Genomic DNA, 25,989 nt, shown 5'->3' on the forward strand with positions numbered 1-25,989 from the left:
ACCTTGAAAATATTATGTTAAGTGAAAGATGCCAGACACAAAAGGTCACATAAACATGACTCTATTTATGTGAAATGTCTAGAATAGAGAACGCCACAGAGACAGAAGCAGACACTGGACGGCTGGGGTGGGGTGGAGTGGGGTACGGTGGAAGGCAAGGGGAGTGACTGCGAATGGATGAGGGTTTTGGAGGGTGGCTGACGAAAATACTCTAAAATTGATTGCAGTGATGGTTGCTCGACTCTGTGAATATACTAAATTATCTACCAAACTATATTAAGTGAAATTACCATTTGTCACTTATTAGTTACTCACCATCCATGAGAAGCCAATGGCCAGTGAGAACCCAGATGAGGACAAGCATGACAGACAGAGAGAATGACAGTAACTCAGCAGCAGTGAAACGCCCACAGCAGCCAAAGGAAATCCTGGAAAACAGACAACATTTATCGGACTGATGGGCAGGCTTTATTCAGTCACCAAACTCTCCTCTGGTACTTCATGATCAGAGTACATGATGGCTGGATTAGAATAGCAGGCAAAACCTAGATACCTGGAAATCTAAAATATGCAAACCTCTTTGGGGGAAGCTAAGGAAAGCTCAGAGGAAGTATACTTCTGCATTCATATGATAATGTACTTTTTAGACCAAATTATCAACACGGTTATTTAGAAATTTAAAGTGACGATATCAATCTCTGGAGAAGCTAAGTATGGGGGCAATTCTACTCTTACGAGGAAATCAAAATGAAGAAAGCCAACATTTCATTTAGCAAAGATGAATAAATACTTATAAGATGATAAATCTATGTGATTATCATTAATTCCTGGGAAAATCAGCTGCCAGTGACTGGTTTCCTAAGTACATACAACATCTCTATTTGGTTTCCATGGAGCCATGGCTTTAGGAGTTAAGGTAGGAGCACTGGGATTAAATGCAAGTGGCTGGCACATCTAGGTCACCAAAGATGAAAGGCAAAGAAGAATGTCTGAGCTCAGCCACTCTTCTCACAGTCCATTAACTCACCAGTAAAGGAATGAAAGCATTCCTTCAAAAGAAAACTGGTCGTCTGTCAATAATCTATGCAGGAAGCATGTCACAATGACTCAGACTTCTTAAGATTTGTTTATATTTCCTCTGCCATGAAAACGTGTGCAAAACGAAGTATTACCTTCTAGTTTTTTTTTTTTTGTTGTTGTTTGTTTGTTTTAAGAGACAGGGTCTCACTATGTTGCCCAGGCTGGAGTGCAGTAGCTATCCACAAGTGTGATCACAGCACAGTGTAGCCTCCAACTCCTGGGCTCGAGCAATCCTCCCGCCTAAGCCTCTCAAGTAGCTGGGACTACAGGCACAGGCCACCAAGCCCAGCTGTGTCTTCTAGTTTTAAAAATCAAATATCTCACTTCCCAGTCTTCTGGCATTTGTGTGCTCCAGCCAATACCAGAAATTTAGACTCCTAATCTATCAAATATGACAGAAAAAGATATACAAGTTTATAACTTAGAGGAAAGTCCCAAGTCCTTACTTGTTCTGAGGTGAACAGGGTCTTGTTAAATACTGGCACATCGGGAGAAGAAGAAAAGCAAAAGCTATCGTTGCAAGAACTAGAGAAAGAAAATGTATGGTTAATTATTTTATTTTTTTTAAACAATTATGAGAAAAAAGGCATGACTTAATAGAAACTTAGTTATTCCCCCAAATACTTTTCTTGACAAGTAGATATAGATAATTAACTGGAGAAGAAAAATATCTTCCTTTAGTACTGTACAGATAACCTCTTAAAAAAAGAGGTACCCAATTTCAAGTAGAGGGAGGCACAGGTAAATTTTCTCATTCTCTCCTATCTCAACAAGAAAAGATAAATAGCAGGCCATGGGATGATCTAACAAATCTCGCAGCATTTCCATCACTGCTTAGCTTGAAAACGCATCAGAGAGCTGGCAGTCAAGCCACCTTAATTAGCTATCCATGTTTCTATCTGCAGAAACACTGGCAGAGGTTGCCAACGACCTCTGTGTCAAACTGGACCTTCTGGCAACCGACCAGGAAAGGAGCCACAGCCAAAGCAATACTGCTCTGGTGGCACAGAGCTCACGAGTTTTCAAGTCCCTGGCCTTCCTTTCAGCCTGTGTCGGCAGGGCTCAACAGATGACATGTGGATCTAGTGGTTCAAGGAGGAGGTTGTGGGGAGGGGAGGAGAAAAAGCCAGATTTATAAAGAAAACCTTGTAGGACATGTGCACGAATCTTTATTTTTGAATTATAAAAAAGGTGAAAAATTTTCCTTATAGTATGTTAATAGAGAAACTTACTTACCTGCTGTACATATTGTAAAAACTACTTGAACTGAGTCAAAGAAGAAGAACATTACTAGAAGAGAGACAGATGCTCCAATTGGAAGGAAGAGAGCCTGGGTAGAGTCAATTGTTTGGATGCCTGAAAGAGAGAAAAAGGGACACATTAACAAGTTACTATGCAGCAGGCACTGTGCACATGCACTTCATATTTATTACCTTGTTAAAATGCAGAAGGTTCTAGGGGTTAGTATGTAAGATACGGACTATCCAGGCCCTATGATTCTTTCTGTCCCAGTGAGATTACAAGCTCTTTGCTCTCCTCAGAGTGCCTTTATTATAGCAGGTGCTCAAGAAATACTTGCTGAATTGAACTACTGCCTCCTGGTGCTAACCATTCCCTCTGAGAGGTAGTAAAAATTCAGATTTGTTGATTTGACTACATTTGTGGCCTTGTGTATAGGTTTGGTAAAAGAGGTGGTCTTAACCCACTGACTAAAATAATTTCTCATCATGTGTGGATTTCATGTATTCGTGTTCACTCTTTCTCATTGCTATTAGTAATTGAGAATGGACTTTGGGTGACAGGCAGAACAAGACATAGCTGAAAACAGCAAATCAGAAAAATTAGTTTATTTTATGGGAACATTTTAAGGTACCAGAAAATGAGATGAATGGGGGAAAACAATCTCTTGGGATAGAGGAGTTCTCGGCTGTTTGCTCATTGAAATCACATGGAAAGCTTTACAAACATTACAATGCCCATGTCCAACCCAGACCAAGTAAAGTGAAATCTAGGGGTTAAGCCCAGCTAAAAACTCCCCATCAAAATTTTATTTTGCATCCAGGGTTAAGAACCACTAATATTTGGCAGACAAGGAAAACATGTCTGATAATCACTGAATGAAAAAAAAATTACCAGTTTCATCTTGTATGCTACCCACTTCAATGTCAATAAGAAAAGTGCACAAAAGGAACCAAAGAAATCTCCATATGATCTATTATAATGAAATATCAGAAGTAAAATTCTCTCTTCATTAGATTAAGGCTACAAATAAAATATGCAACCAGGATAAACATAACTAGACACAAAGGGTTGCATGATCCACCAACATTTAAAAACTACTATTATTTAAATTTGCCTGTCCCTGGTAAAAGCTAGAGGTTTTGCTGAAGTATTTTTACAGAACAATACTGCTTAGAAACCAGGTAGATGGGCCGGGCGTGGTGGCTCACGCCTGTAATCCTAGCACTCTGGGAGGCCGAGGCGGGTGGATCGCTCGAGGTCAGGAGTTCGAGACCAGCCTGAGCAAGAGTGAGACCCCCGTCTCTACTAAAAATAGAAAGAAATTATATGGACAACTAAAAATATATATATACAAAAAAAAATTAGCCGGGCATGGTGGCTCATGCCTGTAGTCCCAGCTACTCGGGAGGCTGAGGCAGTAGGATCGCTTAAGCCCAGGAGTTTGAGGTTGCTGTGAGCTAGGCTGACGCCACGGCACTCACTCTAGCCCGGGCAACAGAGTGAGACTCTGTCTCAAAAAAAAAAAAAAAAAAGAAAAGAAACTAGGTAGATGAGTCAAATAATTCACTTAGGAATAGGGCAAATCAATTTAGGAAAAGTGATCTGTGTGTCATGACAAACAGAATGATCTGGGAAGCAGTCCTGAGCTGCAATCAAACCCATTCACCTTGGCCCATGGGTCACTTGGCGGGGGGTGAGGTACATCTATTAGACAAAACTCTATACAAATCTCTAATCAAATTTTACTCAAATAGTTTTTAAATTTAAGTGCTCTATACTAGTTCAAAGAAGAGTTAGAAGAAACTACAGATTTCAGGTGCCTTTCACAAGAGAACAACATAATGGTTTCTCAAATAAATGATTGTCATAGGATAAAAAACAATCTTTTAAAAAATCTGTAAATCTTAAAACACACCCTCCCTGCCTTTTCTGTATAACAAAGTATCATATACTGTACAGATAGATTGTTCAAAACATGAACAGAAAAATGGCTGGCTAGAACAAAGACTGTAGTTAAGTCAGGTGTATGAGATGTATTCATTTATAATCTAAATTTTAGAAATTGGTCTGCAATTAAGATACAAAACTCAATACAAATAACCTTTTCAGAATATCAGACAGAATGCACAGATTTTTTTGTTGTTGTTTTGAAAGCACAGATTTTAAGCCAGGAGGCAACGTCACAGGGCAAGTAAAGCTCTTTTAGTTGCTGACAATATGCTACTTAACACAACATACATGACTCCAGTACTGCACTTCCTAAAGGTTTGGAGATAAAGATCCTGAAGGGGAAGGAGCTAATTAATTAGAAATTTTAGCCAAACTCCAATAACTTAAAAACAAAACAAAACAAAACAGAGCAGCCATAATTGGGAAGACTTATGCAAGCACAGTTGCATTATTTTTAAAGCCAAAATCAACATCATAGGCAATGAAATTAAAAATTAGGTGCAGTAACATTATTTTTAGCATTCAATGAATGCAGCTACAGGCTAAATATATGTCTGGTTATGGAACAGACATTAAGCAATACACCAGTGTATTGTTGGTAATTGTTAAGAAAATTACTGATTCTGCACCTCCACGCAACAAGCATGCTTCTGACTAAATATTTGCTGAACATCCTATTATATAGTAAACAATAGGAGGGATTGCAAAAACAAGTCATTTCCAGATCTTAAGGGGTTTACAGTCTAGGCAGGGAGATTAAGATGTATGTCTCGGCCAGGAGCGGTGGCTCACGCCTATAATTCTAGCACTCTGGGAGGCCGAGGTGGGAGGATCGCTCGAGGTCAGGAGTTCAAGACCAGCCTGAGCAAGAGCGAGACCCCATCTCTACTAAAAAATAGAAAGAAATTAACTGGACAACTAAAAATATATAGAACAAATCAGCCAGGCACGGTGGTGCATGCCTGTAGTCCAAGCTACTTGGGAGGCTGAGGCAGGAGGATTGCTTGAGCCCAGGAGTTTGAGGTTGCTGTGAGCTAGGCTGACGCCATGGCAGTCTAGCCCAGGCAACAGAGTGAGACTCTGTCTCAAAAAACAAACAAAAAAACCCCAACTTAATACTAATTAAATGAAGGACTGATGTGGGGTGAGGGGATCTATATAGGCTTCTTGGGACAGATACAGGAGTTAGAACAAGGCTGGGGAAATCAGGGGCCCTGAAGGGAATGCTCCCTGCCACTGTCTAACCTTTTTTTACTGTGAAATATCACACAAAGAAAAGTACAAAAATGTAGAGCTTAGTGAATTATCACATATCTAGCACCATTCAGGTCAAGAAACAGACCAACCCCAGAAGGCTCTGTTGTGTCTCCCTCAGTCACTACCTCTGTCTTCCCCACAAAGGGAAACACTGTCCTGGCTTTTATGATGTATGTTTTCCACCTAAGCATGTATCCTTAAACACTAATGTTTATTTTGCCATTTTAAAAATCTTACATACTTGAATTATGTAGTACGTGTTTTTTTTGATCTGGCTTCTTTCATTCAACATTATTTGTGAGAACCATCCATACTGTTATATGTAACTGCAGTAGTTCACTCAATTGCATTGTATGAATATATTAAAATTTCCTTATCCATTCTATGGTTACCGTTTGTGTTGTTTCTGAATTTTTGTTTTTACAAATAATGCTGCTTTGAGCATTCTTGTACATGAATTTTGATGCACATGAGCCTATATTTGTTCGGTGTATAACTAGAGTGACACTGCTGGGTCCAAGGATTTATATTGTCCCCTTTAGTAGACAAAATGCCAAACTCTTTTCCAAAGCAATTGTGCCAACTTACACTCTTTCCAGTAGTGCAAGTGGGTTCCTTCTTGTTGTTCTACATCCTCACCAACACTTAGTGTGATCAGGGTTTTAAATTTTAGCTATACTGGCAGGTGTGTAGTGCTCTTTCATCAGGGTTTTGATTTTCATTTTTCTGCTTTCTAATGAATTGAGTGCCATACCTCCGGGTAGGCCTGTTCTACCCTCCCTGCTTACTTCCACGTGGTTAGAGCTGCCCAGACAGGTGGAGTATGACCATAACCTGAAGTAATAATTCCCTAGTCTTTTGTTCAAATGCTCTAAGGTACCCTACAAGGAGAAACATTTAATTATAAAGTGATTTCTCCTTTTTGCAAACTTTGATTCATGTGGCCCATCTAATCCTCTGTCAACACTTAACGCTTCTCCTTCTAGCTTCTCTTATAATCAAGGACAATTTAATTATTTCTGACATAGTCAAAGCGTGTAATCACAGAGTGACCCTTCACCCCTGGCCTTCCACCAAAGATGTTTGGCCTACACCTAACACCTCACCTCTTCCTACTCTCATGTGTCTTCACAAATTCCTTGACTCTTACTATTTTGGAAGTAGGCAACTACAGTATTTTAAAAACCTCTATCTTGTCACTTTCTCCTTCAATCAGTCCAAAACACCCTTGCCAAAATCTTAACACTAAATTCAAACCTTCCTTTTCTTAGAACTTTTCCCTCAATTGTTCTAATTGTTAACCATGCAGAACTTCACTCTCTTTAGCACCTAGAAGATCTCTCTTGGTGTCCCTGTTCATCTTTCTGGCTGTTATTATTTCTTTGTTTCTTGATAAATGTATCCTGTTTTCCATGCCATCCCTTCCATCTGGAATGATGTTATATTCCATAATCAAGTACTGGCCTTCTTTGCAATGGCGGTTTCTTTCATTATGTTTTTCCTGATTAGGTGGAAGCAGACTGCCTTCTATCCTAATCTGTCCTTGTCCCTTTTGGTATCCATAGCTTTAGCAGGAACTGAAGGAATAAATGTTGTCAAAGATAACTGAGCACAACACAGGAGGTAGATTTAAGAAAATGACCATCTAAAAAGAAGAATTCTACTCTTTAGATTACGATTCATAATGAGAAATAAAAAACTGATGCTACCAGGTAACTTCCTTCCACCCTAAGGACTGACATGCCATTTTTCTGTTTATCTGAGAATAAAATTGTACTCAGACACATATATATGTAGATTTCTCTTAGGTTCTGTGACGTAATGTACAGCATATTTATAATCTAGTTTAAGTACATCATTTGCAAAAATGGTATGTAACACAGGACTTTAAAAAAGGGATTCAAGAGTATAAAGTGATTTGGCTTAAAATGTTGATAGAAAGTAAATGACTATGTATGTAATAATTTAATCTGAAAACCAGATTTTACACTGGGTTTTACCTGGTTCCTAGTAAGTTACTAGTATGGAATTTTACTTCACACAAGGATCTGTGTCATACGTTTAAGAAAAGACTCGTTATATATTTAAACGATTCTATTTACTGTCCTTATGTCCACTTTGCACTCCCAGGGACAATGAAACACAGGTAACTCAGTGAAAACTGGGCAAGTATAATTTGGTTGACAGAGTACTATAATCACTAGAGAAACTGGAACAGATATTAAGTAATCTCTTTTCAACTTAACATCCATGGTCCTCCATCAATGTTCTAACTTTTTGTTAGATCCCCAGTATTTGCTTCCTATTAGGTGACGACTTTAACCTCTTCTGTAGATCATGCCCTCTGTGCCTGTTACTATATGCTCTCCCCACCTGAAATGCCTTCCTCTCCACCCACCCAAGCTCACTGTTTCAAGACAAACTCACCTTCTCTAGGAAAGAGACCCTATTTGACCCACTGTTGCTTACCTGACTTGCCTTTTCTCTCTTCACTCTCTTTGCACATGGATGTCAAAATGATTTCGTCGCTAGAGCTTACTCTGATCCACTGACAGTAGCTGGCTTGTTCAAAAGGATTCTGAGGCTATGATGAGGGTCAGTGAAAAAAAGTGCCTGCCCCAGGTAAAGGATGGTAAATACCAAGTCATTTACCATCTCTGCTTAGCACTTTTTTTTTTTTAAACTAACTCGTTCTAAAGAATTGCTCTTGTACTTTTGTTTCTTTCAAAATATCTAACAGAATGTTGAATATATATAGTAGTTACTCAATATAAATCGGTTAATATTATCAAGTCTCCTTGTTTCTAATTCAACTCTTTCCATAATAAGCATCATAAATTTTCTATAACCCTACTGAGAGACAATTTACATACCATCAAATTCAACCATTTTAAGTGTATAATTCAATGACTTTTTTTTTTTTTTTTTTTGGCAAATTTACCAAGTGTGAAACCATCACTATAATCTTGTTTTAGAACATTTTCATTGCAACAAGATCCCTCAGTTTACAGTTAGTTCTCCTCATTCCAAGCCCCAGACAACCACTAATCTACTTTCTGTCTAGATATATTTGTTTTGGAAATTTTACATAAATGTACTCATATAATATGTTCTGTCTGGCTTCCTTGATTTAGTATAATGTTTTGAGGTTCACCAATATTGTAGCATGTGTCAGTACTTCATTCTTTTTAAATGCTAAGTCGCATTCCATTACATGGATATACCATTTTTTTAAAATAAATTCATTAGTTTATGGATCCTTGGGTTGTTTCTACTTCTTTGGCTACTTATGAAAAATGCTGTTAAATATTTGCCATATAGCACACTTTTTTCTTCAAAGCAAGCATTTTTGTAAAAGCTTAAATATCAGGAAAGATACTCATGACACTTAGTTTTACAAGTACTTCAAGCAGCTCTCTTTTAAGAGTCACTGAATATACATTTATGATTAATACCTACAAAATTATCAACCTCAAAGTATCTAAACGAAATCACAAGTAGACAGATACTAATCTATCCTGCTTATCTTCAAGAAGCAAAGACTCTCAGCAGCGAGCTTTTAGGCATGAGTTAAAAGCAGTACACAAGAAATCAGTTGTTTAGATTTACAACAAAATTTAACAGATTATACCACAGAGATCAGATTTTATTATTATGCCAAACATAAATCCTTGAACCCAGTAAATTATTAATGGGAGGCATAGAAAGAATCAAAGTAAGACAACTACATGTATAAAAGGTAATTGGCATAAAATGTCTTACTATTATTGGTGCTGTTGCCATTGAAAGACCCAGAAGAACTATTACTGTCTTTCTCCTTATCTTGATTTTCAAAGTCCATATTAAGGGACCTGTGGAAAAAAATTTTATAGGTAAGTTTTAGTTTTGCTTAAGAAAGAAGGTGGTCAGCAAAGTAATGAGACAATTTTAAAATGCAAAGGCATTAGGAAAGAAAGGAAGATCTCTTCTGAATGACTCTGAAAAATAGCTCTTGTTGCCACATTTTAAAAAACAATCTACATTCCTTCCAATACGTCAGTTCAAGAGTTTTCCTGACTGCAGATGAAAGCATTCCAATGTGGCTGAATCTCCCAGCCATATCTCTGTGCACATCCTTAATTACTTCCTTATGATAAAAACCCAGAAGGAGAAATGCCAGTCAAAGGGCAAGCACATTTTGAGCCTTTTATATACTACACAGCTGCTTCCAGAAAGGTTGTACCAATTTACTCTCCGACAGCAGCATATGAGAGTACTCGTTTCTCTATACGCTGTCAGCTTTGGCTCAACAACAACAAATAAATGACTTTCTATATCCAAAACTATTCTAGGTACTGGTGGGATGATAAACAGTGAGCAAAATACCATTGGATTTTATATTCAATGGCAGAGAGACATACAATAAACAAGAAAAAGAAATATATGGTATGTTAATGGTACACACTAGGGAGAAAAAGGAAATAGAGGGGACAGGGTTTGAAATTTTAGATAGGACAGGCAAGGAAGGCCTTATTGACAGTGACTTTTTTTTTTTGAGACAGAGTCTTGCTCTGTCACCCCAGCTAGAGTGCAGTGGCATCATCACAGCTCACTGAAACCTCCAACTCCTGGGCTCACGCGATCCTCCTGCCTCAGCCTCCCGAGTAGCTGGGACTACAGGTATACGCCACCACGTCCGGTTAGTTTTTCCATTTTTAGTAGAGACAGGGTCTCCCTGTTGCTCAGGCTGGTCTTGAACTCCTGAGCTCAAGCAATCCTCCCACCTCGGCCTTCTACAGTGCTAGGATTAGAGGCATGAGCCACCACGCTCAGCCTGACAGTGACTTCTGAGTCAAGGCCTGAAGGAGGTAGTAACTGTCGGTTTGGGGGACTAAACATAATATCTCACTTTAATTTGGGATTCTTTAAATATTGAACAATTTTGTATATATGAGCTTGCCCATTTCTTTTTTGTGAACTACCTGTTCAAATCCTTACCTCATTTTCTACTAGCGTATTCCTGTAAAGAATGGGTTCGTGTGTGCACAACAGCTTTCTGCTCTGATGTTCTGTATCTGCACTGATAAATGTGGTATTCGTTAGCCAAATGATCACTGAAATGTGGCCACTGTGACAGAGGAACTGAATAATAAATTTTATTTAATTTTAATTGAAGTAATCTGAGAGCTAAAACTATAAAATTCTTAGATGAAAACATGGTAAATCTTTGTGACCTTGGATTTGGAGTGGATTCTTAGTTACAGTGCCAAAAACACAAGTAAAAAAATAGATAAACTTGACTTTATCCAAGTTAAAAATTCCTGTACTTCAAAGAACACTATCAAAAAAGTGAAAAGAAAACCAACAGGATAGCAGAAAATATGTGCAAATCATATATCCGAGTCCTGTATCTAGAATATATATGGAACTCTTACAATTCAATAATAAAAAGGACATCCGATTTAAAAATGGACAAAAGATCTGAATAGACATCTCTTTGAAGAAGATATACAAATGCTCAATGAGCACAAGAAAAGATGTTCAACATCATTAGTTATCAGGGAAATACAAATCAAAACCACAATGAGAGACCACTTCATACCCACTAGGATGGCTACAATCACAAAGTCAGATAATAACCAAGTGTTGGCAATAATGTAAAATTGGAACCTTCATACACTACTACTGGGCATGTAAACTGGTGCAGCCACTTTGGAAAACAGAATCCAACTATGCTGACACCCTGACCTATTGCTTCTCTCCCAATGGAACAATTTGTTAAACAACTACTTAGCCAAATTTATGTGAGACCAGGGTGACATGTACCTAACCAGTCTATACTTGAAGGTACACCAATAGAAACTATCCAAAATGAAATAAGGAAAAGAGAATAAATTTTTTAAAACATGAGAAGAACATCATTCAGCCATCATTGTACATCAGAGAGAAACCTCCAGTGGCCTAATATATGGGTAACTGGAGTTTCTGAAAGAGGAGAAAAGGAAGGACAAAGAAATATTTGAAGAAATAACGGCCACTTTTCCCCAAATTTGATGAAAACTATCAGCCCCAATGGGTGACAATTCCCCAGTAAGACCAAAGTATGAGTATTTTTAGATGTGGTGGACTCCCTGAAACATGGTTAAGACCCCTCTTCTGGAATATGGTCAGGACTCTGATGTGTTGGCATTCTTGGGGGTTTTTAATTTTAAAAAAAGCCCTGGATTTCAGAACATTCATATATGTATTTGGAGCCTTATATTTCTCTAGCCACCAGAGGAAGACATTTAGCAGAGATTAAAAAGTATACCAACTGCTCCTACCTCAGTCATCCCTAGAGGAACTGTCACAGTGACTGACTCCCGAGACAAACTTTTTCCTGTTAATTCTGATTAGTTCCACAACAAGTGAGATACCGTGTTTTGCATACATTTCCCTTGCCAAGACACCCGCAGTAATTTTCAGTACATAGTTTCATTTCTATGATCTTTTAAACTTTAATTCATGTTTTCTCATGGCAGAGCTATTAATTTGTAGGGACCTAAACTCAGCGATTGGTGACGCGTTTCATGGAACCTTTTGGAGTCAATGGAACATGAAGACTGCTTCTTCCCTGTGGGTATGCTTTAGAAAGACATGTGTTAATTGAATTTAAACCTTTCAGATTCACTTATGAATGGAATAGTAATAACTAGACTTGTTAAGACTATTTTCATTCTAAGAATTTGGTGACAGAAGGGTAAATTTACAGGAATTCTCATCCACATCTATACCCTGGGGGGGGGGGGGGCTGTTACCGTTAGCTTCCCCTGTTCTTTTTGCTGGCATTATATTGATATTCTATATTTTTATTTTTTTTATTTTTTGAGACAGAGTCTCACTCTGTCACCTAGGCTAAAGTGCCATGGTGTCAGCCTCGCTCACAGCAACCTCAAACTCTTGGGCTCCAGCAATCCTCCTGCCTCAGCCTCCCGAGTAGCTGGGACTACAGGCACGTGCCACCATGCCCGGCAACTTTTTTCTATTTTTAGTAGAGACGAGGTCTCGCTCTTGCTCAGGCTGATCTTGAACTCCTGAGCTCAAAGCAATCCACCTGCCTCAGCCTCCCAGAGTGCTACTATTACAGGCGGGAACCACCATGCCCGGCCAATATTGATATTCTAGGCTGAAAAGTTGCCAGTCATCTCTGGATTCAACCCTAGGCACAGGTGTTACAGAGTCTCTTTCATAAGACTGGGTGCTGAGGACAGAGTGCAGTATAAGCTGAAGGGTTATATAACTCCATTTCAATTTTTTTATTAGCTAAGGACGATTTAAAACTCCATCCTGGATGTTTTGGGGCAAAGTTCTTTCCTTTTGTCAAATACAGATGCTCCTTGACAAATAGGGTTACATCTAGATAAACCCATGGTAAGCTGAAAATACTGTAAGTCAAAAGTGCATTTAATATACCTAACCTAATACGTTTAATATCTCAGCCTAGCCTACCTTAAACATGGTCAGAACACTTACATTAGCCCACAGTTGGACAAAATCATCTAACACATTTTTTTTTATAATAAAGTTGAGTATCTCATGTGATTTACTGACTACTGTACTGACAGTGAAAACCAGAATGGTTGTGTGGGTACTGGAAGTACGGTTTCTACCGAACATGTACTGCTTTTGCACTATGTCGAACCATCGGTAGGTAGTGGTTAACATAAACCAGTTCTAGCTGGTTCATTTTCTTACCGATAAGAATTGCTGCAGGTACAGGAAAGCCTCAGGCAGGATAATGAGGAACTATTGTGGGGATCATGGGGGAAGCAAGGACTCTTCTTAGGTATTTATGTAATTGGAAGATCTTTAATTTCTCACTGCCTCAAAAAAGCTTAGCTAAAATCAGCCTTGTCTCATCATTAGAGGCAGACGATAGGTCACCACTGCACAGAACAGAAATTGGGCTTAAATGAAGTAGTAGGGCCCCATCTATGATCTCAAACTGGGAAGACTCATAACTTCCAGCTTTACAAAACAAGGCCCATGGGTCTGGGCTTAGCAGACCCCAGCCCACTATGACTGCGGTCCAATAACAGTTACTCACACTGCACAGCAGATAGCAAATTTACGCTGTTCAAATAAAGCCTTTGCAGAAGACTCTGCCTTCAGAACTATCCAAGACCATTTTGAACTGAGTCTTTTACCCAACTTACTTAGTAATTTATTAATTCTACAGACATCAAATTGCTTGGTTGGACCTGGAACAGTTTGTTCCATCTTCACAGAAGACCACCTTTCATGCCCTCTCACCCTGCCCTGCCATCGCAATCTCATTGTTATTGCTAGACAGTAACATATACAATATTAATACATCATGATGTTATTATTACACATTCCATCCAAACTGTGCCCTGGCTATCTGCAAGTCTGTTACTGAAATCAATGTTTAAATGACCAACAGAAGGACTTAAGCTACGGCTTTCTTCATCACAGACAACCATCTACCATCACCAAAAAAAAAAAAATCCATCTATTAATAAATTATAGCATATTATATGCCAATTTTATTTGTCTTTTCATCAACTATACTGAACAGGAAGTAGTTATGGATCAAGCTGTAGGATGTGAATGAATTTCCAATTATTGATGCTCACAAAGAACCTACATCAAGAAAGAACTGTTAAAAATATGGGTAGGAACAGGCAGTCTTCTGACTAAGCAGCTGAAAATGTCCTGAGGGTTAAAATGACAGTAATAGTTAACCTTTACTGAGTTCATACTGCCAGGCACTATGCCAAGCGCTTCACAGGCAAGACTTCTTTTGATTCATAGAAAAACCCTACGAGTAGGATGACCACAAATCCTGGTTTATGCTTGCTGCCCTGGCAAGATTAGGAAGGAAACCAAAATATTTCCCCCCAAAATATACTTCTTGACATATTTCGAGATGGCTATTTAGAAAGGCTGAAAATACAAAAATAGTTGAAAAGCTATCTTTTGTGGGGGAGATTTGCATTTCTAGAGAAAATCTGCATTGATGCAATCAGGCTTTCTCTGAGGCCCTCCCTTGTCCAGATCTAGGCAAGATTAACTGAAAGTCTGACAGCTTCAGCGGTCTGAGAGAAACATCTACCATCTATTCTCTCTGTGGACTGCCATCTGCCAGGTTTCATCTACATAATAAGACCCCTTTGCTCCTCTTCCCTCCCTCCCTCCCAGGACCTGTCTTGCTACCATAACCTGATTTATCACTATAACCCGCCTTGCCACACTCCAAGCCTGCATTCTTTCAGTAACCTCAAGATGGTATAAAAGCATCAACCATCTGGCCGTTTTTTTCGAGATCATGTATTTTAAAAGACTTCAATAAATGTTAATAAATTTGTATGCCTTTTCTTGTATTAATCTGCCATTTGTCAGTTGATTTTTTTTAGTGAAGCTTCAGAGGGCAAAGGGGAAGTTTTTGCAACATCTTTCCACATCAGTACATACTGCTTTTTCTCATTAAAAAAAAAAAAAAAGATAAACAGTATTGCTCCTTGAGTTAACTTGATCTGAATATCATCTTTAGATGAGCTGCATATATGTCGCCTTACTACAGAGCAATATTAAGAGCAGCAATCTTTTATAGATGGGTGATGTGGTTTAATCTTGAATTAGGTGAGGTCCAAATGACAACTGACCCTGCCAGCCAATCAGTGTGATACAATGACAACTGAACAACATTATTGAACTTTTAATTGGGTGTAAGTACAAATCTCAGTTTGCTTTTTTTTTGTTACTTTAATGTACATTTTCACAGGAAGTTTATTATAGACACTACCTCAGGAAGCAGTTTAATATTCTCTGAGTGCCTTAATAAGATTTTATTTTGGCTGAGGTAGAGATCTGGTTATATTTGCTCTAAATTTGTTTCAGGCTAGAACTAATTCAGTTGCAAGGAATAGCACTTTAGGAAATCAACTACTCCTTTCTTTAGGTACGAGATTGGACTAAAAAGAATTTTCTGAGGAAAATCCTAGACCTGCCTTTGAGAACTTCCACGGCTTGCCTCAGGACAAAGGGAAACAGGGGATTATATTTAGGCCTCTTTAGGTTCCTTGGTTCTGATAAAAACATGAATGTGCTGTGAGAGCTGTTAAGACAAGGCCTGTACTTAGCTGGCAACAGAGTACATGCCTGGACTGCTGCCAATATTTATTAAGACATCAACATTTAAGAATAATCAGTAGACGAACTAATCCATTCAGTTCTCCAGATATTCTAAAACACAACCTTAGACCACACTTAGCAGTGAACTAGTTATCTAAACCTGTGGTCCCCAACCCCTGGGCCACAGACTGGCACCGGTCTGGTCCGTGGCCTGTTTAGGAACCTGCCACACAGCAGGGGGTGAGCAAGCGAAGCTTCATCGTATTTACAGCTGCTCCCCATGGCTCGCATCACCACCTGAGCTCCCCCTCTGGTTAGATCAGTGGCAGCATGAGATTCTGCATTACGGTGAGTTGTATAATTATTTCATTATATATTACAATGTAATCATAGAAATAAAGCACACAATAAATGTAATGCGCTTGAATCATCTCGAAACCATCCTCCTCCTCCTCCCACCCCACCGTCCCTGGAAAAATTCTCTTCCATGAACCGGTTCCTGCTGCTAAAAAAGTTGGGGACTGCTGATCTAAACCACAACTTCCTGCTGTCTGCTGTGTACCTCCAATTTTGGCAAAATTGCTTTTGCTGAAATACATTTTCATGTAATGTCGCTAGCTTACATTGAAGGGTACCATAATTCATTCAACAAACATTTATTTGAATGTCTACAATGAAATGCTATGAAAGTCGATGTTACATCCTCTTTTGAGGGTCTTTGGGATAAAGGTCTGTCTGATCTTAAGGCCAAGATCAGCTGCAATTCACCTGAACAACTGGGTTCTTTTTATCAAAGGAAGATTGAAATAAAAATTTTAATTCCTCTTTTTAAAGTTGGCTGCTAGAAAGCTTACAGCGGTGCCTGCGAACCACCAGCAGTGAGGGTGTTGGTTACAGATTACAGTATATGCATTTTCAGATTTCTTTTTGGCACTAGTCTGTGTCCACACATATTTTTTCTTTTCTGGCCCCATTTTAATTTACCTTATCACAACTTGTAAAACTTAGTAAATGGTCTGATATCCTTCTGAACAGAGCAGAGCATAAATAAATAATTACAGGAAGCAAAATGTATTAGTTTATTGAAAGTTACACTTGTTCATCCATTTGAATTCTGAAAACTGAGTACACACTGTGAATAGTGGAGGAGACAGGCAAATTGGAATATCTTAATGTTTTATTTTAAGACTATCATGTTTTTTTATAACCTAATACTGGAAGTGAACACAATGAAGGAGAGGGTTCACCTGTCCAAGGTAAATACTACATGGTTGAACTTAGCTTTAAGTTAAATATGTGCTGCTAGAAAACTTACAGTGCTTTTTACAAACTGAGCATTTAAAAGTGAATTGATGAAATTGTTAAATATATAGAAAATTTGTCCCCATACACTCTAATGTACAAAATCATTCTCTACGTTATCTAACAAGTTCGTATTTCTTTTAAGATGTTTTCTTAAAGTAGGACAGGTTGTAGAATGGCAAAAAGAGTAGCTCGAAAGATAATGAACACATTACACACCATTAAAACATCTTGACATTTGTGAACCATAGTGAGACTTGTTCTGGTTAACCCGGCCTAACAATTACATGCATTTAGTATGAAGGGCAACATAATGATATAACGTGTGGTTCTCATTAAAGAACTTAGTGTCTCTACAGTCTTATTAGCCTGATAATAAGACATCTTCCTACAGCAGGTCTGGGTATAAGCAAATAAATTGCCCTTACTAATATTAAAGAAAGCACAGGTAGGTGCTTGCCTTAAAAAAAGGTAGTAGTTATTCTGTAATTATAAAACAAATTACCAACACTAACTCAAAAGAAACAGAAAATCTAAATAGCCTTCTAAGAAGTAAAAAAAAAAACGGAATTAGTAATTAAAAATTTTTCCATATGTGAATGTAAGAGGGCTGGAATGGCTATACTAACAAGAGACAAACAGAAATTGTTGGTAGAGGTGAAGAGGAACATTTTAACAATTATAAACCTAGAGAAAGTGAACACACAATCCCAGAGGCTAGGAGAAATTCTCTTCAAGCATTCTTCTGAGTAAAAATACCAACACCACACCTCTCTTTATATAAAGAACTCTCAAAATTCAACAGTAAGAAGACAAACAACCCAATTTAAAATGGGCAAAAGATTTCAAAAGACACTAAAGAGACACAGATAGTAAATAAGCACACGAAAAGATGCTGGACATCCTCAGTCATTAAGGAAATGCAAACCAAAGCTACAATGACATACCACTTCATTCCCACTAGAATAGCTATCATCATAAAGACAGATAATAATAAGTGATGGTGAGGATGTGGAGAAATTGGAACCCTCACATATTGCTGGTGGTAATGCAAAATGGTGCAGCTGCTTTGGAGAACAGCAGCATTTCTTAAAATGTTAAATATAAGAGTTCCCATTAGATTCAGCAATTCTGCTACTAGATATCTACTCAAGAGCAATAAAAACCTATGCCCACACAGAAACTTGCACATAAATGTTCACAGTAGCACTATTCATAATAGCCAAAAAAGGGAAACAACCCAATGTCCATCAACTTTTGCATGGATAAATAAGAGAGAGCATTATTCAGCAATAAAAAGGAATGAAATACTGATAACATGTTATAACATGAATGTCAAAAACATTATGCTATGTGAAAGAAGCCAGTCCTAAAAGGTCACTATTTTATGATTCCACTTATATGAAATGCCCAGAATAGGCAAACCCATAGAGACACAAAGTAGATTAGTGGATGCCTAGGGCTGGAGGGTGCAGGGAGAGGAATGGGGAATGACTGCTAATGGGTACAAGGTTTCTTCTGAGATGATGATAATAATGTTTTAAAACTGGATTATGGGGATGGTCACACAACTTTGTAAACACACTGAAAACCACTGAATCATATACTTTAAATGGGTGAACTTTATGGTATGTATACTATGTCTCAATAAAGCTCTTACACATACTATGTTAATATAACAACGGACAAAATCCACATGATCATCTCAATAGAATCATAAAAACACATGACAAAATCCAACACCCATTCATGATAAAAACTCTCCACAAACTAGAGAAGAAATTTCCTCAACCTGATAAAGAACATTTACAAAAAAAAAACCATGTACAGCTAACATCATACTTAACGAGAAATACTTTCCCCTTAAGATTGGGAACAAAGCAAGAAAGGATGTGTGCCCTTGTCACTTCTATTCAACATTGCACAATAAGGGGGAAAAAACAGGAAGAAGGACAAAGCAAAGGCTTTCAAATTTGAAAGGAAGAAGCAAAACTATATTTATTTGCAGACATCATCATCCTGTATGTAGATGATCCTAAGGAATCCATATACAAAAAACTACCAGCATTAATAAATGAGTTTAACAAGGTCAATGTACAAAAACAATTGTAGTTCTACATATAGAGCAATGAACAGTCCAGAAATGAAACCAAGAAAAAAATGTTCCATCAAAAAGAAAAAAATGCTTAGGAGTAAATTTCACACAGTAGTGCAAGCAAGCCTTGTACATTGAAAATTACAAAACACTACTAAGAGAAATTAAGGATGACCTAAACAAATGGAGAGATTCCAGGCTCATGCATTAGAAGAGTCAAAATTATTAAGATAGCAATTCTCCCCAAACTGATCTATAGATCCACAATGCCTACCAAAATCCCTGCAGGATTATTTTTTGGGTAGAAGTTGACCAGCTAAACCTAAAATTTATATGGAAATGCAAAGGATCCAGAGCAGCCTGACAAATTTGAAAAAGAACAAAATTGCTGGACTTAAAACTACTTGATTTCAGCACTTACTATAAAAGCTATAGCAATCCAAGACACTGTGGTACTGGCATAAGAAGAGACACACAAACCAAGAAAACAGAAACGAAGAGTCTAGTGACCAATCCTTACGTTTATGGTCAACTGGATTTTTTGTTGCTGTTGTTTTTTTAATTTTTTAAGAGATGGGGTATCGCTATATTGCCCAGGCTGGACTCAAACTCCTGGCCTCAAGCAATCTTCTCATTTCAACCTCCCAAGTAGCTGGGACTAACATGAGTGCCACCGCACACAGTCGGTCAACTGATTTTTGACAATGGAGCCAGGGCAATTCAATGGGGTGAAGGATAGTCTTTGATTTCAAGAAACAGTGCTGGGACAACTAGACAGCCACATTCATAAAGGTGAATTTAAATCTGTACCTCATGTCATACACAAAAGTTAACTCAAAATGAATCATAACCTTAAAAATAAGAAAAAAAAAAAAAAAAACCTATGAAACTTTTTAAAGAAAACATAGGAGAAAATCTTTATGCCCATGGGTTTGACACATCACCAAAACTATGTTCCAGGAAACATGAAATAATTTAGACTTTTTAATATAATTAAAAATGTTTGCACTTTAATAGGCACTATTAAGAAAATGAAAAGACAAGCCAGAGACTGGGAAAAAAATATTTGTAAATCATATGACTGAGAGAGAATTTCTGAATAGACATTTCACCAAAGACGACAAACAAATGGTCAACAAGCACAGGAAAAGATGCTCAACATTTTTTCAGCATGGTAATCCCTGGGAAATGCAATCGAAACCACTATAAGAGATTCCACTTCACACCCTAGTATTAGAATGGCTATAATAAAAAGACAAACAATAACATGAGTTTAAGAAAGCCCTTACCTGCTACTGAATGGGTATACTTAATGGTTTAAATGGCATATTTTATGTTATATACATTTTACCATAATTTTTTAAAAAGCCCCTACGGATAATAAAAGGAAAAAAAAAAGGTGGTGAACCAAGCAGGAAAAAACAAAAACAAAAAATATCTTCTCACAAAGAGAAGCCATGGCTTCACTGGTGAATTCTATAAAATATTTAAAGATGAAGTAACACCATCTTACGTAATCTATTCCAGAAAACAGAAAAGAAAAAAACCCCACAACTATGAGTTTAATTTCAATGTTTAATTAAAGGAATCATGATTTACTTTGTGCAGAAAATACATTATTAAAGTATAAAAGATATAAAGTATTGGACCAGAAGTCTTGAGAACCATTCTAATCCAGATTTTGTTACCAACCAGTTGTGTAATCTTTGTCAAATTACATCATCTTGCTGGGCTTCAGGTTCCTCATTTGTAAATACGGAGGTTCACCAGAGAAATCCGTTCCATCCATATGATATAATTATATGACACATTTATCACAAAAATTTTGTTTAAAACTCGCCCAATCCTAAATCAGTATAATCCTTCTGAAAAACAATATGGCAGTAGTAAGAGCCAGTTCATATACTCTGGCAAAGTATTTCAACTTTGGGATATTTATCTTATGAATATAATTCAACCAAAGCAAAAGAACACATAAAAAGATGGTCAGTATAACAATCCACATGTCCAACAAAAGTCAAGTAAGTTAGTAACACAAAGAAATATCAAATTACTAAAAACTAGTATGAAGATGATTGTAGAAAATATTTTTGTCTGGTGAAAACAATCAGAATATAAATGATTTCAACTACGAAAATGTACATAGTATATTAAGAATATGTTAAACAAAAGGTAATTTCCATAATGAAATTAATATTAGGGTTGTGAGTCTATTACATGAATATTTAGTAATTTATTTTTATATTTCAAACTGTCCTTCCATTTAAACTTTTTGTTCGAGACTCTTAGAATCATTGTCAAGGACTCTCTCTTTAACCTTCCCCAATAATGAGTGCTCTTAGGTCAGACATTATTTTCAGAATCAGAATTTTAAGCAATTATTTTTCCCTGTTAGCATTAATAGGCAAAACCAAGAAGTGTTTAACAGCAGCCAACTAAAGAAGTAATATCAGAATTATCCCATTCTAACTCAACTGCTGCCAAAGTCCTGTTTCTCGTCACAGAATAGTAAGTTTTGGTGCCAACAGTTTCAGAGCAATGCTTCTCCCACCTCCAATTAAAATCCACCCCATTTGAGAACATCTTACCTGAAACTACCATAGACTATAAGAAGAATGGAAATCAGAAATGTAGACACTTGACTGGAATCCACCAGGGAATAGGCCCTAGAGAAATCAGAGGAAAAAAATTTAAATCACATGCAAAAACTCCCCATGGAACTTACAGTCTAATGGACTTCTATCATATAAACCCCACTAAGCTTTGTTTTTACCTTTAAGAAGAAAAAAGAGGTATAAATTAGCATTAACAATATGATTATAATGATATTTTTAAATAATATAAAATGACACCTGCTAGTTTAACATGAAGAATAAATTGATAGGTTTACAGCTATTAGTTAATATTCACAGGATTTTAAATGATGTCAATGTAAAAATCCCATCTCTGTATGATATACAATATACATGTTTGTAACATGTACCCCAAATTTAGAAAGTATTATAATATCTACCAAATCTGTGCCAATGACAAAAAGTCTCAATGATTAAACTTTTATCAGTTTACACGTGAATTGCTAATAACATTTTACTGGTTTTACTCAGGATGAGGTAAAGCCTGCATCTCTCTCCTGAATTCCATTTCCCTTTCCACCTCCTTCTCCTTCCTTCCTTGTTCTTTCTTTTTTTTTGGAGACAGGGTCTTGCTCTGTTGTCTGGGCTGGATTGCAATGGCATGATCATAACTCACTGCAATGTCAAACTCCTGGGCTCAAGCAAACCTCCCACCTCAGCCTCCTGGGTAGCTGGGATTATACAGGTACATGCCACCACACCCAGCTAATTCTTTCTTATTTTTAATATTTTGTAAAGAGGGGTTATCACTATGTTGCTCAAGCTGGTCTCAAACTCCTGGCCTCAAGTGATCCTCCCACCTTGGCCTCCCAAAGTTCTAGGATTATAGGTGTGAGCCACCGCACCCAGTCCATTTCCATTTTTCTAACTGCCTATTTTTGATTATCTGGATGTCATACAGGAGGTTCTTCAAAGTTAACAGGTCCAAAACTAAAGTCATTATCCTTCCTTTCTTACGTGATTACTTCAAGGAATGGTATCACCATCCCCTCAGCTGCCAAAGCTAGGAATCTGTTGCATTCTTGATAGCCCCTTCTCTAACTTTCCACAGGAAATGAGAGTCAGCGGTCCTGCAATTTCCACATTCCCAACTACCCTACTTCTCCTAGTCTCACTGTCAATTTCTGAGCTCTCTTCTATGGCTTGACTACTGGAAACCTGGTTTTTAAAGTCTGTCTCCATGAGTTCACCCTCCACACTACTCATTCTTTTTTGTTAGGGATTTTCCTAAAATAAATCTTTTTGTTTTTTTCCCATCCAGCAAATAATATTTAATGATACCTATGTGCCAGGCACTCCGATAGTCGCTGGGATATAATAACAAATAAGATTGCCTTTGTTACTGGTCCTTGCCCAAATATCTTTTCTAAACGAATGAAAAATTAAATTTTATTCTAAAGGAATAAAAAAAACAACATAAATAAATGAATATAGTCATGGAGACTGTTATAAAGGAGGGAAAGACAAGTATAGGGTATGATTAGAACATATATTAGATGAACCCCATCTAAGAATGAGGTAGAGGGAGAACTTTCCTTTGGGAGGTAGATGAATTAGCGACACAGAACACAATAAATAGGTCTTCGTGATTGTTCATGGGAACCAGGAGAGGAAGAAATTAGGGATGATTCCTAGGTTTCTGTTGAGCAGCTGGGTTTGTACCATTTAGCAAGAAAAAGGCAAGGTAAGAGTAACAGATTCAGAGTTAAGTTTTGAATGTACTGAGGAGACAGCTGGATACTTAGGAATATAGCTCAGAGGCAGCTCTGAGCTAAAGATATACATTAGGAGCGCATCACCTTCTCCATGGTAATTGAAGCCACAGGTGTGTGTGAGGGCACCTAGCAGCAAGTGAGATGAGGACCTAGAATCAAGGCCTGAGAAACCTCCAAATTTAAAGATCAGGTAGAAGGAGGAGCTGCAAAGAAAACCAAAATGAAACAGAAAGAGGAGGAAAACCCAGGACAGCAGGGTAAGGGTTTCACAGAGGCAGCGGACTGAATGATGCCTGACTTGAATCCCTTGCTCTACACTTATTAGCAGCTAGGCTAGTTACCTAACCTCTCTAAGCTTCAGCTCAAAAACTTTTTGGTAACTCAAAGAGTTGTTAAAGAATTTAATGAGCAACTCATACAAAGATCTTAGCACCGTAAGCACTCAAGTCATGTTCACTTTATTAGGAGGAAGAGGTATCTGTTGGATCCTGCTGAGAGGTCAAGTAAGGTGACAACTGAAATGTTCACTGGATTTATTTCACATGTACTGGTGACATTAGCAAGAGCAATTTTAGTGAAGTGGTGGGGATGGGAGTCAGATTGGAATTGTTGGGATTGCCTGAGAAGTTAAAGCTAAGGAAATGGAGGTTGTTTTTTGAAAAGCACAGGGAAAAGAATGGCAGTCGGAGGACAGCGTTAAGGACGAGGGAGGTCTTTAAAAAAGTTTTTTTTTTTAAAGATGGGATACATTCAACTTTTTGTATGCTGACTGGAAATTATCCCAGTGAAAAGGGAAAGACTGATGAATACAGAGGAAGATGTTAAGTTTCCTTTAATCTTTTAAAAAACCAAGGGATGGGTGGGGGGAGGGGATGGGTGTATGCCTACATGATGAGTGCATTGCGCACCATTTGGGAAATGGTCACGCTTGAAGGTCCCACTGGGGGGGGAGGGGAGGGATATATACCTACATGATGGGAGCAACGCGCACTGTCTGGGGAACGGACACGCCTGGAACTTTGACTTGGGGGGACAGGCGGTAATGGGCAACGTATGTAACCTGAAATTCTGTATCCCCCATAATAAGATGAAATAAAAAAAAAATTGTTACCAAAAAAAAAAAAAAACCCAAGGGATATAATAAAATTTCACGGTAAGTTGTTGTCTATAATGTCATTTTGGGGGATCCTTAGCTATCGGAGATACATCCTGAAGTATTTATGGGTGTGTTAAAAAAAAATTAATAGGGAGCATTAGGCTGAGCTGGCTCCAGCGTTCTGGGTTCCTAAAGAAGCAAACTAAAACCCAACTCAGAGTGACTTAACCAATCCGACATGGCCAATCAACCTCTAACGAGGGGCTTTACCAATTAGAAACCACCAACTCATCTCTAAATAGAGATTTTCCACTTTAACTAATCAAATATTTTCTTTGTCTTGCTTCTGCAAACACCTTATAAAAGTTTCCCCCTCATGCCCCCTCAGTGGAGCTCTGACCATTTGTGATTTGGTGCTGCTTGATTCATAAGTTGCTGTTTGCTCAAAAAGACTCCTCAAATTTTTACGTACCTAAGTTTATCTTTTAACAAGGGAAATAATGTGATTTAAGATTGGCTTTAAAATACTCTAGGGAAAAAAAGGTGGGAGAAATAGATTTTAAGGGGCAAAATTGTTTTTAATTATTAAGCTGGAATGACAGGTGCATGGCAGTTCATTATATTCTATTTTTGTGTATGTTTGAAAATTTTCACAATAAAATGTTTAAAAAAAAAAAGGCAAAATCTTTTTTCCTCCCACAGCAAAATCTTTTGAGATGGTGAAATAATTTGAATACAATTAAAGGTACGAGAGGCAGATGAATGCAAGAATATATGTTCTGGGTCATGAATTCTGTCTCACAGCACCTCACTTTTTCCTAAAATTTCAGTCAGCAAGGGGAGTGGAGAAAGGAAAGGCAGGAAATGGGATGGCCAGTCGAGCTGCTCTCCTAGTCTCTATCCGGTAATGCAGCCGTGGGTGGCAAGTGTGTCCCCAGATCACGTAGACAGGACTCACCCACCAAGAGGTACCTGAGACTGCACATTTCCTATATTAGGAAAATGGACTTCACCAATTTCCCTTTATTCTAAAAACTATGTTTCTTTTTTTTTTTTTTTTGAGACAGAGTCTCACTCTGTTGCCCGGGCTAGAGTGAGTGCCGTGGCGTTAGCCTAGCTCACAGCAACCTCAAACTCCTGAGCTCAAGCGATCCTCCTGTCTCAGCCTCCCGAGTAGCTGGGACTACAGGCATGTGCCACCATGCCCGGCTAATTTTTTCTATATATATTTTTAGCTGTCCATATAATTTCTTTCTATTTTTAGTAGAGATGGGGTCTCGCTCTTGCTCAGGCTGGTCTCGAACTCCTGAGCTCAAACGATCCGCCCACCTCGGCCTCCCAGAGTGCTAGGATTACAGGCGTGAGCCACCACGCCCGGCCTAAAAACTATGTTTCTTGCTCTGACATAATCTTTGCGCATTATCTTTCCAAATTCTGAAAACAAATGATCTGTTTAGCAGTAACATTTTCCTAAAAATTACAAAAAAAATTCTGACTAGGTCATAT

At 37.9% G+C, this 25,989-nt stretch overlaps 1 protein-coding gene across 1 annotated transcript in view; it reads right to left on the reverse strand.

Annotated features, from left to right (window-relative positions):
- SPPL3 (signal peptide peptidase like 3) overlaps positions 1 to 25,989 on the reverse strand; it is a 115,230-nt gene that overhangs the window by 14,726 nt on the left and 74,515 nt on the right. The window contains exons 2-6 of the mRNA XM_069497191.1: positions 21,628 to 21,705; positions 9,292 to 9,380; positions 2,317 to 2,436; positions 1,527 to 1,605; positions 316 to 428 (exon numbers count right to left, since the gene is read on the reverse strand). Coding sequence (XP_069353292.1) covers positions 316 to 428; positions 1,527 to 1,605; positions 2,317 to 2,436; positions 9,292 to 9,380; positions 21,628 to 21,705 — 479 coding nt within the window. The remainder of the gene's footprint in view (positions 1 to 315; positions 429 to 1,526; positions 1,606 to 2,316; positions 2,437 to 9,291; positions 9,381 to 21,627; positions 21,706 to 25,989) is intronic.

This window comes from Eulemur rufifrons, chromosome 21, assembly GCF_041146395.1.
Source record: "Eulemur rufifrons isolate Redbay chromosome 21, OSU_ERuf_1, whole genome shotgun sequence".
Lineage (NCBI taxonomy): Eukaryota > Metazoa > Chordata > Mammalia > Primates > Lemuridae > Eulemur > Eulemur rufifrons.